The sequence below is a fragment of the Parasteatoda tepidariorum genome, chromosome 8 (assembly GCF_043381705.1).
Source record: "Parasteatoda tepidariorum isolate YZ-2023 chromosome 8, CAS_Ptep_4.0, whole genome shotgun sequence".
NCBI lineage: Eukaryota > Metazoa > Arthropoda > Arachnida > Araneae > Theridiidae > Parasteatoda > Parasteatoda tepidariorum.
This window is the reverse complement of record NC_092211.1, coordinates 72,188,900-72,202,151: the sequence shown is the minus strand read 5'-3', so window position 1 is coordinate 72,202,151 and position 13,252 is coordinate 72,188,900. Positions and strand designations below refer to the sequence as shown.

Sequence of the window (13,252 nt, the reverse complement as noted above, 5' to 3'; positions counted from 1 at the left end):
TGACTTGTTCATGCTCGATGAAATTTGACTCATCTCTTTTCAGAGTATAATGCGACTTTAAGTCGTGAGTAATCATAATTACGAAACTGAGTTACATAAATCATGATTACAAATGTATTCATTTAATTAAAAATAAAATCTTCAATTAAAAAAAAAAGATGAAAGACATGAAATATACCTCTACATTCTTGACTAGATATTGCTTTGTTACTTTTCGTTGTTAAATCAGATCCACAAGACATGCAACTAAATGAACCTTCATTTGGTTGGAAGAATCCATGTCCACAAGGGCGGCAGAGATTCAGAGAATCATCATAATACGTGCCAGGCATACAACGTTCTAAATTTAAAATAGATACAAAGTATTAAAATTATAAAAGTGCAAATATGATTTTGAATTTTCCGCACTGACAGTCTATTTCAATAATTTAATCTACACTTGGAAATCATTATTAGAAATTTCTTTATTGGACAGAAATGAATGGAATAAGAATTTATGTGTGCCATTTTGTCTTTGATAGATCGTATATCAAATTAAATGATAAACAATGATAGTTGAATACACCCATTAACACTTTCATCTTGGCAATAACGCACCGTATCTTTTCTCGGCTCTTAGAGTTCCAACGCAGCACTCAAATTGAAATAAAACGCGAATTCCTTTAAAACCATTTTATTTTACTTTTAAAAATAATTATCAAATACAAGCAATAACCAAATTAGCTAATGCAATACTAGAGTACAGCGAGTATTTCCGGAAGACGAGTAATCTCGTTCGTCGCGATGAAAGAGTTAATAAAATGGATTGTACCATAAATAATAAATTGATCATATGCAATCTCATGAGGGATTGTATGGTAAAAAAACATCCATATTTATTTTTATAATGCTCTAAAAATTTTGAAATGAATTCTAAATAGTTTATAAAAAAAATGATGGGAAACAAAGCATGCGTATAGCCGACAGTTAAGATTTCTCTTTGAAATAACCATGTTTCAGCCTTTAATCAACAGAAAATTATTATTACAATAAAGAGGAAAAAAAGACTTACGTCTAACGATAACTACCTAATCTGTTTAATTTTTAAGTAAATCTGATCAAATTTGAAGAAGTAATTGAGTCTACAACCCGCGAAACACTGCTTTAAGAAAACGCCTGTCAAGGTTTGAGTACACGTTATCTATCATCGATATGCTGTTTATTGTTCATTACTACTTGTTTCAGTTTATGTTTTTAAAGAATAGTTCTCATGTATGTATAATATCCCAAATACAAGTATATAAAAATTGGGTGTTTAAACATTTTTATTTGGAGATTCAATTTAAAAGATACGAGGTGCGGTGTGGTACTTTTATTTACTTCGCTCTAGAGCTGCGCAATGGGTTGCGATGGTCTGGCAAACACCCCTGAGGATGATCTGGAGACAACATTGCTGATATTATACGTCACATCCCGTTTTACTGGGAGTACACATTCGCACACAATCCATCCATCCGCAGATCGTAATTTTGACCTGATCCGGATCACGAGATCCGGATCTCCGATTGAGAGGTATTGATTTGTTATGGGAACTTGGAGGATTTTGTGACGACGACAAATTTATCGTGCACCAGTCACCAAAATGAAAGAGAGAGATCAAAGAAACAAGGAAATTTACGAACTGATGGTTTTTAACTTCTTCAAGGTCGACAGAATTAAAAAGTGGCTTCCCCAGACCCGCATACTCCGAGAGTATACGCACTAAGGTGTACGTAACGTACTCATACGAGATGTAATACGAGAGTACCGTTGTGAGACAACACCTCTTAGAAGAGAGAAGGCCATAGCAAGGATTATTTTAGTAGTCCGAAGGAACGAACATAAACAACACAGTAAGGGATAATTAGTAAGTTGCCACACTGTTCGGACTACAAGAATGCAAATAAATAATAGGATCAGATTTCTCGTTTATGGTAACTCGTGCGAAGGCCTTCTTTCTTCTGGAAGATGTTGACTGAGATCACGTCCGTGTGATCACCAGGCACATGCGGACGGCACGGCTTGACTCTAGGCTTGGGCCGCTAGAGTCAGGAAGACTCGTTTTGTATAGTACACTACCGTGAGTCGTGAAAAGAAAATCGCGCTATCATGTAAATGTTAAGAATCATCACTCATGCCATGTAAACATCACCCATTAGACAAATAATTTGTATTAGAATTCCTGTTAAATATATTATTAAATAAATTTGAAATCGAAAAGTTCAACTTACCTTTGCATTCATCTATAGATCGAGCACCAATTGATTCCGTGACCCCTTGTTTTTCTCCAATGTTAGGACACGGCTTACAAGTCAGATGACCTGTATCATCTTGGTAAGTGCCAATCGGACAAGAAAGACAGCTTCGACTAGAATTGTCATAATAAGCACCTAAACCACATTCCACTAAATAGGAAGAATAAACTTATACTTATGACATTATTTATTTCAACAAGCATGAAACAGGTTGGTTATTAACGTTCCTAAAAACCTTCATTAATTTATGGGTGACAGTTTTATCTCCGCATATGTCTGTAAGATTTGTAGCGAACGGAGAAAAAGTTCTATTCTTCTTTATGCCCATTAAAAGAATAAAAAAAAAAAAAGAATTCTCAAGATTCAATTTCTCAAAAATTGAACTCTAGATTAAAATCTCAATAGACGCTATTTTATTTTATTTTATAACCAACGTTTAACAGACGACGCTATTCTGAGTTTACTTCTATCAATGTTCAACTCCATAGTCTTGTAATTTTGAACAAAATCCAAAGGAGAAGGGAGCTTATGGATCAAACTTTGAGGCAAACTATTCGTATCAACAAGCCACCTCATTGGGAGGTGCAGATTTATCCCCTGAGCCACCGCTGCTCTAAAATACACTATTGGGACAATTTTATCACCGGCTATTCGTGTAATATATTCAAGGCAGAACAAAAGTGCTCCAGGGCAAAATTTATTGTGGTTTAATTCCTCAAAGTGGAAAAAGCTTTATTTTCATATTTTGCAGAATTTAAGACCCTTTATACAAAAGTGTAGTTTTTAAGAAATTCTCTGCAATTTTCTTTTCTTTTTTTTAAATTTTTTTTTAATTAACACTATATTTTTTGTAAGAGATTTTGGCCTGGCCCTCAGCAGTCCCAACCTCTGAACAATTGTCCCAAACTTGGTGATAATTTTAGAGCCCCTTATCTATTAAGTGGTTTTGGAGCGATAAACGATCATCGTCATATTGTTGAAAAATGAATCCACAGGCATCCAACACCTTCTCAAAAATTGAGGTCGTAACACAAGGCGTAATAAATTCTACGATAATAGGCTTTAGTCATCTCTTGAATTGAAAAACATATATTCCATAAGATCTCAGCAAAATAAAAACTAAGAACTAAAAAGCTCAATAACATAATCATGATTTTATCACTGTCCATGAAACATATGACGTTTTATCTTTTCATAAACTTTAGATCCCACAATAAAGGAGGAATTTGACTTGTCTTTGGAAATAACTCTTTTGGGGCTTGAATTTAAAAAAACATTTCTAATTCTTAAAAAAAATGTGTTCAGAATTTTAATCTACTTAGATTTTTATTTAAGAAAAAGTCTCGCATGATGTTATGAAATAGTCTTGTTGTCTTACCGCAATATGGAGCGACCACCACTTCACCAGCAGGACAGCTGTAATCAGTGATCATATTCAGAGATGTAAGATCCGGCAAAACATTTGGGAGTGTATCATGGATGTCAAAAGCTTGATTCTGAAGGATGGCCGATTCAAGAACTTTCTGTACCGTGGATTTCTGCTGGGTGTTAATATTCACAATAGGATCTCTGTTTGCAAAAGAAATAAAAAAAATATATACATATTGCTACACAACGTATTATATTTTTCAAAGATATTCAGGTCTGAACAGCTGCTTTCGTGCTTAAGAGGACATTATACCACGGGAAAAAATTTTCATCACAAATTCTCCTTTATCTCCATAACTAATTTAAAATTTAAAGTATAGAAAAAGTGAGTTCACACAAACTTAGAAAAGCCATAAGTTTCAATTACTGAAAAAAAATTGAAAATATCAAAATGCAAACAAATGATTGAAAGAGGACTTTCCCATTGCGTAATTCTACTATGTCATCATAATTTATTTTTGTTTTAATATTTTGAAAATTTCTTTTCAGTATTTCAAACTTCACGACTAGTGTCTGAACTCACTTTTTCTGTACTTTAAATTTTAAATTAGTTATGGAGATAAAAGAGAATTTACGAGGAAAATTTTCTCCTGTAGTATAGCGTCTTCTTAAGAACGTGCAAGCTGAGACAAGATTGTTACGGTAACATTTCAAGTTTTTATGAGATTTATTTTTTATTGGTAGTGAATAAAAGCGGGAATTTTTGAAATTGAAAATTTTTTTTAAACAGAACCTAAAAAGAACACGATTTGTCTATCTCACTTCATATATCTGTTTGTTAAAATATTGGAATACTACCTTTGCTACCACTAATAAAAATGTTTTCTAGAGCTACAGAAATTCCGTTGTAGTTGAAGGATGTGAGCTACGTGTAACTTTTCGATTAATTTTCAACTCTAGAAGAAGATTGTAAACATTGGAATTGAAATGGAATTCAAAACCTCTATGAATCTTGTGTGTTGCAAAGATTGAACTTGGCTAAATCTTAAAAAGCTCAATATCAATGTACTATTTTTTAAAAACAATGTTGCATTAGAGCTGGGCGAAATATGGTGAAATATTGTGTTTTTTAAAGTTGTAATAACGGTATTTTAAAACACCATTTTCATTGTATATTATGCTTAACAAGCTCAAGAATCACCATGAACATCGCATGCAATAACTATCAACAACAATAAAAACGTGATCATAATTGACAGCTGTAAGTATTAAATACGATAATATCGCTAACGTTATCGGTTACTGTAATTATCGAATATGATAACATCTTCATTACTATCGGTAATAAAAATTGATTGAGATAATATCGCTAACGTTATCGGTTACTATAATTATCGAATATGATAACATCGTCATTACTATAGATAATAAAAATTTATTACGATAATATCGAATATATTATTTATAACGATACTTAACGAATACGATAATATAGTGAATGTTCATTAAGTTAACAAAAATATTGAGCAATATAAAAATTAAGCAAATTATTTGTCATGAAAAATGGTATTTCCTGACTTTATATCACGATGTTGCACTTTTCGATATATCCAAGCACTATTTTTATCAACACATTGATTTCTAACGAAATATTTTAATTTAAATAATAAAACATTTTTATACTAACTTATTTGCTGGGAAAGATATTTCGACGACATAAAGTTCATTGTTTTCAAGCTGTCTACGCACTCTTGCTTGTTTACAATTGACTTTAACTTTCAGACCATTGCAAACTCCTGGAACGTTATCAGAGCATATTCTCCATTCCCGATTCACACGTTGCAAGTTGTTCTCAATTCTCGAGCGTAGAATTTTTTTGCCAGATTCAGAGCAGACGACAGAAGAGGGGAAATTCATGCCAATCTTGAATATTTTTTGTGCTGGTTTCTTGGCTAAAAATCATAAAATGTAAACAGTTTATGATATATGAAACATTAATTATATGATAATACAAGCCTCGTAGCAGGCCACATAAAAATCGGGACCTTTTCTTTTTTGGAATAGTATACCAGATTACAGTTAAAAAGGACAAACGACAAACTTAAAAAAGTATAATATATAATATGCTCTACTTAAGTTTAAAAAGAGAATTTTACTACAAAAGAGCAATAAAATGAACTATTTTTAATTTCAAAATTACTTCGGTTTAAAATAAAAAGCTTTAACAGCTTACGATATAACTTTATGAATGGAACATTCCATAATGAATAACTCTTTATTTATGCCATCACAGAACTTCAGATATTGCAGGTCTTATATGACTCTAAACATGTTTTTCACCAAATTGTGTTTTACACTAACTTTGAAAGGTCGTTAAATTTTGATTATTGCTTTAAAAATATTTTTTTTAATTGAAGAAAGTCAGTGGAATGTAAAATAACGTAGTTTTTTATTTATTTAAATTTTATGTAAATAAAGTTCAGATTAATTTTTAAAAAAAAAGTTTGACAATATTATCAAAATTATTTGTCTTTAGATAATTGTGATCAGATTTCAAAAATATTTTGATTGTTAAAGGCTTACGATATGCAGAATTGTTTTGCCCGCCATGCAATTTTTTGAAGAGAATTCTTATCTCTGATGTCCTGTAATTACATTTTTAGAAGGAGAAAAGATTGAAAAATCGAAATATAACCTTCGAAACTATACAAAAAATGTAGAACATATTTTTTTCCACATGATTTTTACTGTTATTTGTACAAAAATTCTTAAAAAGGACACGTTTAGCACGTTTTTTTTTAAACACGAAACTCTTGTAATGTGACATTACCCTTTAAAATTAACTCAGATTTAAATTTAAAGAAAAATAAATAAATATTGAATCTTATAAATAATTTTGTTTAATGCAGATGATTCACATTGCAATATAGGATTGAAACAATTAATAAAAAATTAAATAATCAATTTTAAAAAAATAATTGATGAAAATAAAATCATGAATTTAAAAACTAATGACCAATAAATACATATACTAAGAACTAATGACCAACTTTTGGTTTCTTCATATTTGGAGGGAAAGAATAATAATAATTAAAATATTAAAAAAACATTTTAATAACTCACTAAGTAGTTTTCATCAAAATCTACTAGTATTGTGCTTCGCTTTTTTAAAACTTCAAATATTTTTAAAATCATTTCAGAATTTTAATCTACTTAGANTACTGATATTTCATATAAAAATGTAAAATATAGGCCTATTTTAATTTTTTTTAATATAAAAATAGGAAATCAATAGTAGTATATAGGGAAGGGCAAAAGTGTCCTGTAGCCCCCCCCATATACTACTAACGTATGGCACTATTATCGAAATCATTTGTCTTTAGATAATTGTGATTAGATTTCAAAAATATTTTGATTTTTGTTAAAGGTTTACGGAATGCAGAATGCAATTTTTTGAAGAAAATACTTATTTCTGATTTCCTGTAATTACATTTTTAGAAGGAGAAAAGATTGAAAAATCGCAATATAGCCTTCAAAACTATACAAAAAATGCAAAACATATTTTTTCCATAAGATTTTTACTGTTATTTGTACAAAATATTTTAAAAATAACACATTTAGCAAGTTTCTCTTTTTATAAACGAAACTCTTGTAATGTGACATTACACTTTAAAATTAACTCAGACTTAAATTTAAAGGGAAAAAAATAAATATTGAATCAATTATTAAATAATTTTGTTTAATGCATATCATTCATAGCGCAATATAGGATTAAACCGCTTAATAAAAAAATCAATTAAAAAAAATAATTAATGAAAACAAAATCATGAATTTAAAAACTAATGACCAATACATAGCACAACTTTTGATTTCTTCATATTTAGAGGGAAAAAAAGAATAATAATTAAAATATTTAAAAAAAATTTACTAACTCACTAAGTAGTTTTCATCAAAATCTAATAGTATTGTGCTTCGCTTTTTTTAAACTTCAAATATTTTTAAAATCATTAGAAAACTTATTTTTGAAAAAAAGGGTTGAGCCTTACCCGAGCATGCTGGGAAAACTAAGTTAGATCCATGACCAGATGGTGGATGCCAGATCCCTTCAGCTCCACAAGTATAGAATTTGGCGACAGGTTGAGAAAATTCTAATCCTGAATTACAATTAATAGTACAGACTTTAAATCTTCCATTTGGACCCCAATCTGAGCAGTGCCTTTGTCCGTTCACTGGAGGTGCAGGTATCGGACAAAAGTTCTCTGTAAATTTAAAATAAGAGTATTTTTTTAACGAAAATATTTAAGAAAGTGTTCTAATATGATGTGATTTCTGTATCAATTTAAATGCAGTTAAAAAAGAACTGAGAAAACTTATTGACTCACTTAGAATATGAATGCGGAAGTCGCACTTTGCTGTGTTGCCCTCTGCATCTTTGGCAATATATGATAATTGATGAATTCCTCTACTAAGAGTTTGGCCTATTGAATGTGACAGAAATATTTTAATATAATATCATGATGTCCAACATCAAAATCCATTTCAATTAATTAGAAAAATTATTGTAAAATTATTTGTTCAAAAAATTACAGCATAAATTGACCTACTAATATGTAAAAAATTATTTTAACTAGGATTGTTATTTTATTAGTCTAATTTGTTTGGTAAATTTTAAAATTTATATCAATGATTTTACCTGGAGTAATTCCTCTATGCTCCATAACGTATAGAGTTTGCATAGAATCAGTAAAAGATGGTTCCTTCCAACTAACTTGGGCCGTGTTATTAGGAGTAACAACCCATATGTCTTGAGGGCATTCCAGTGGTTTTGGCGGGAGTTTATCATGTGTTTGAACTATACAAGCATCGCCAGTAAAGCCAACCGGACAAATATATTCTCCACATGTTCCAGGTCCTTCACGTTCAACTGTACCATCAACTCTGAAAGTGTTTAAATTTTGTAATTTTTTTTTGTGAAAATATCAATGAAACTAGCTAGTCAATTTTTATCAGTACCGGTATCATAAAATCGAATTTAAACAGCGATTAAATCCTTTCAAAAATCCTTTACCTGTCATAGCCTGTCCATCTCAGTAACAGACCACTATATAAAACTGGAGCACTCTTACAACTTCGGAATTGTATCGGAATTTCATAGGATATATCCAATGGCCTATTCCAAATATTCACTCGGCTAATTCTTCCATGGAATCCAGCTTGTGCTGTTGCTCGATTTTGTTCATCTAGTGGGGAACCAATGTTGACCCAAGCGCTGCAACAGAAAAAGAGATTTTCAAGTGGTAACAAATTAAGTTTTTTCTCTTTAAGAAACTCATTCACAACTGATAATATTTTGCATGTGTTTCAAATCATTGTAAATTACCTACGTCTTCCTTATGACGAACGTAACTCGTCATAAGAAACACTGTAAGATTCAGGATAAGGACTTTTTTCCCTATGTTCGTTATGTACCATGATTCGATTTATAAAAGTTTCTTTAAATAAGACATCCGAATTCTTATCTAGCAACTATACATGTCGCATGGCATGAGCATCAGGATTTAAAAACAGAGCTGGCTCTCGAATTATGATATTTACAAATAAATCGTAAAAGTCTCGATAAATGATTCCACACTCCTATAAGCACTCTGGTAAATTTTTCCACGCGATATCAACTGTAATCGCCTCAATTATTATGCACGCACACACATACACTATTCGAAATTTAGGAATGCTTTGATCCAATTTATCGTTGAAATTTGTTGCAATCTTATTTAGATGTGAAGTTAAAGCATATTATCGTACTTTTTTTAGCTTGATTACACGATAGAATGGTTTAACTTGGCAAAAACATGGTTCAATTTAACAGATTAAGCTTTGCAGTAAATTTGTATCGTACAATAATTTTAAGTACCGTTATGATGGTTTAACGCTGATCCTAATTTTCTGTGGGTGTATGTATTTTCCCCCGAAAAAAACGAGAAAAAGATTTAATTTTCTTACGAATAATATTCAAAAGCGTAATAAAATAAATTTAATCATTTGTTTTAAGAACGAAATCTGAAAAAACTTACTGTTGTGGTAGAGATAAACCTTCTCCATATCCATTCACTGTACCAGCCACAGCTGCATCTGTAATCAACGAAACAGTTCCGGTTTCTCCGTCCCACATGATGACCAAATGATGCCATTGTCCATCATTGATCGGCACATTTTTTAGATAGGGTATGAAAGTATCCGGTACATCATCAGAAAACAGAGCTACTAGAACACCTGCTTGATCAGCTTGAAGGAGAATCTTTTTTCCAACTGGCAAATGCAATGATCTGTAAAAAAATATAACAATTTATCATATATATGCCATCTTCTCAAATATTAATCATATTTGTAACATGGCTAAGCCATGCTAATGCTAGTTTTAAAAAATTAATAAGGGTTTCTAAGGGTTTTCATAATGTATTCAATCAATACAGAGGCACGTGTTATGATATTTTGAGTTGAATTTTAATTTAACTACGCATAACTTAATTTTGCTACATCTACACATAAGCTATGGGTAAAAAAAAGGTCGATATGGAGATAGAGAATTAGATACAGAGATAGGGATAGATAGGGAGAAATAGAGATTGAGATTGATAGATAAATAGAGATCGATGGATATAGGTTGATAGAGAGATAAAAAAAGGTTAGAGATAGATAAAAAAGTTAGAAATACTGAAAATTTAATATTAGAAACAAGCAATTTAAAAGTATTAAATGTCATGATTCTAAAATAGGTATTCTCAAATATTGAGTCTCATATTTCTGCGAATTCTAGGCTTATATATATTTTTTTTAGAATTTTTGGCACTTATATGGAATATTAAACATAGGGCTTGGACTCAAAAATTTCCGTTAGATCTTGCAGGTTCGGATTTTTATAAAGACTGAAAAGTAAACTTCGTTTTTGTTGCCAAAAATTTCAACAAGCTCTATTAAAATTCAAAATATATTACTTACTCAACACTGTAAAGAGTGAAGAAGACTCCAGCTGATTCATGATTGTTGAATTGAATCCATAGTGCCACAGATAAACTAGATGTTCCCAATTCAAATGGAGCAGCCAGTGCAACGCTTGATGATTTGCTCTCATCATTTATGTAAAGGTCATAATCGATACTAATAGCTGTTTAGAGGATAAAATTATTATTAATATTGAAGAAAACTGGAAGAAAATATACAGAGCGTTCTCTAATTACCAAGTAATTTTAGAATCTTTGTCAAAAATGAGTTATTAATTTACAAAATGTAGAAAATTTAAAACCTTCCTGCATTTCTTTGCTATCCTGCATTTCTTTAGTTGAACTGCTCTTCAATGCTATCAAACTATTTCTAAAGATAGGATTTATGTTTTTAATGAAGAGAGTTTGCATTGATTTATTATTGTAATATTTCATAAATATGTAAGAAAAAAATGATTGACTTGTGTGCCTAAGAGTAATTTCTAAAGACTTAATTTTTTTGCTAAGATTCTAAAACGATATGTATTAAGGCTGGTGATTATAGAACACTATGTAAAAAAAAGCAATGAATAAGTATTACTACATACGTTTTCTGCAATCTTCTCCAGTAAAGTTAAAAGGACATTTGCAGTAGAAAGCATTTGTTAGATCGATGCATTGAGCAGTTGGAGGACAAGAATTGGGCAAGCAATCCGGAATGTCGTTCTCGCAATACTGGCCAGTAAATCCTGGCGGACAAATGCACTTAAATTGTTCACCCATATCCTCGCAAGTAGCACCATTCTGACATATGTTCTCTTCGCATGCATCATAATCAAGTTGACATCCAAGCCCAGTGAATTCAGCAGGACAAGTGCAGTTGACACCGCTTCCATAATCATTACATATTCCTCCATGCATGCAAGGAGTTCCAATGCAACGTTCCGGTGAGGTCTGGCAACGTTTTCCATCAGTGCCAGAAGGACATCTGGAACGAAAACAGATTCAATAAAAATTTATTGAATTAAAAGAGAAAATGCATTTTGTTATAAACCAACTTTAATGGTTCTGTAACGTATCAAGCTATATTAAGAAACAGTTCTTTGTTTTATTAAAAAAACATTTATTTCACACCACAACAAATACAGTAACGACATTAAATTACCCGCAACGGGTTATAGTATAAACATCAAATTCAAAAACAAAAACTACTCTCCAAAATATCAACAACTCTCTGTTGTTCCATCAAAATTGTTATTCTTATTTTATCGCTTGCTTTTTTCTTTTATTTATCTCTTTATGTGTTTATTTTATTTTATTCATGCTTTTGCAAGCCCGTTATTTTTTTAATATTTTTACTTTTATCAATGCTTTTGCTAGCCAATTATTTTTTAATATTTTTAGACTTTATAGAACTTACACGCAGAAATAGTCCAAGAACAAGTCGATGCACTTGGCGTTATTCAAGCAAGGTTCATTGTTGCAACCACCGATGTCAGTTTCACAACGTTCTCCTGACCAGCCTTGTGGACACTGGCATCTAAATCCGTTCACCGTATCAGTGCAAATGCCATTATTCATACAAGGATTGGACATACATTCATTGACATTAAACTGAAAAATAACAAATTAAAAATATGTTATCAATAATTTTTTTTAAACTAAGATGGATGAATACAAGGATCAATACAAGCAAGATGGATAAAGTTAAACACTTTATACACTTTAACATACAGTCATTCATTAGAAATGGGTAACAACGTATGAATAGTCGAAAAACAGTAACATATGTTAGATAGTTGTAAATAGTTTATTGGAGGATTTATGAACTTTATAAGCTTAGTTCCGTAGAAAAAATTTCTTTAGTTTTTGTGGTACGTGTTATATTTATGACTTTATTTGTACAATTATTATTTAGTCATAATCTCTTTCTATCAATGTTATGAACATTTAGTTATATAGTACTTAAATAGTATCGATATATGAGTTTATTGTATTGTCAAAACTAGAACCTTGACTTATGAAAATAATTGAAATTTTTAGTTAATAGAGGTTCATAATTAATATCCTCGAATTTCATTGATCTAACACGAAAATTAAGTTTAAATTTGATTATCAAATTTAAACTTAATTTTCCTTCATCTAATCTTCTAATTCATGCATTTTGACTTTTTATTTGCCGATGTTATATCGTGAAGTGAAATCATATTACTCTATCACTTTTCCACGTTATATCAGATTCATAGTGATATCGCAGGTTCTATTTGCATGATTAATTAATTGCATGTGTTTGATGCACGATAGTGTGTATCGGAAATCATATCGCGACAATGTGTATTAAAGTGATGTTTTGACTACGCATTTGAACGATTGATCAACCGACTAAAATAAATTAACCATTTTAATCATTTTCAAAGAAAAAAAAGCACGTATCCATTATTCAGTAAAAGCTTGCACTCATATATGTATATGCTCATATATGATTCTGCATTCTGATAATACAGAAACAATCGTCTGTCTCTGGATCTCGTTTATTTGCTTTAGCACGCTATTTCTGTTTTATTTCTAATTCGTATTGTTAAACAATTTTAACAAAAATAAAGATCTTAATTATAATATGAGTTACTTGTACTA

At 30.7% G+C, this 13,252-nt stretch overlaps 1 protein-coding gene across 1 annotated transcript in view; it reads right to left on the bottom strand.

Annotated features, from left to right (window-relative positions):
- The window catches only part of LOC107437786 (uncharacterized), a 68,659-nt gene that overhangs the window by 7,848 nt on the left and 47,559 nt on the right, over positions 1 to 13,252 (bottom strand). The window contains exons 37-48 of the mRNA XM_043040975.2: positions 12,039 to 12,232; positions 11,227 to 11,606; positions 10,638 to 10,803; positions 9,713 to 9,964; positions 8,710 to 8,910; positions 8,335 to 8,579; positions 8,024 to 8,119; positions 7,688 to 7,900; positions 5,329 to 5,593; positions 3,652 to 3,842; positions 2,250 to 2,423; positions 179 to 340 (exon numbers count right to left, since the gene is read on the bottom strand). Of these exons, the coding sequence (XP_042896909.1) occupies positions 179 to 340; positions 2,250 to 2,423; positions 3,652 to 3,842; positions 5,329 to 5,593; positions 7,688 to 7,900; positions 8,024 to 8,119; positions 8,335 to 8,579; positions 8,710 to 8,910; positions 9,713 to 9,964; positions 10,638 to 10,803; positions 11,227 to 11,606; positions 12,039 to 12,232 (2,539 nt within the window). The remainder of the gene's footprint in view (positions 1 to 178; positions 341 to 2,249; positions 2,424 to 3,651; positions 3,843 to 5,328; positions 5,594 to 7,687; positions 7,901 to 8,023; positions 8,120 to 8,334; positions 8,580 to 8,709; positions 8,911 to 9,712; positions 9,965 to 10,637; positions 10,804 to 11,226; positions 11,607 to 12,038; positions 12,233 to 13,252) is intronic.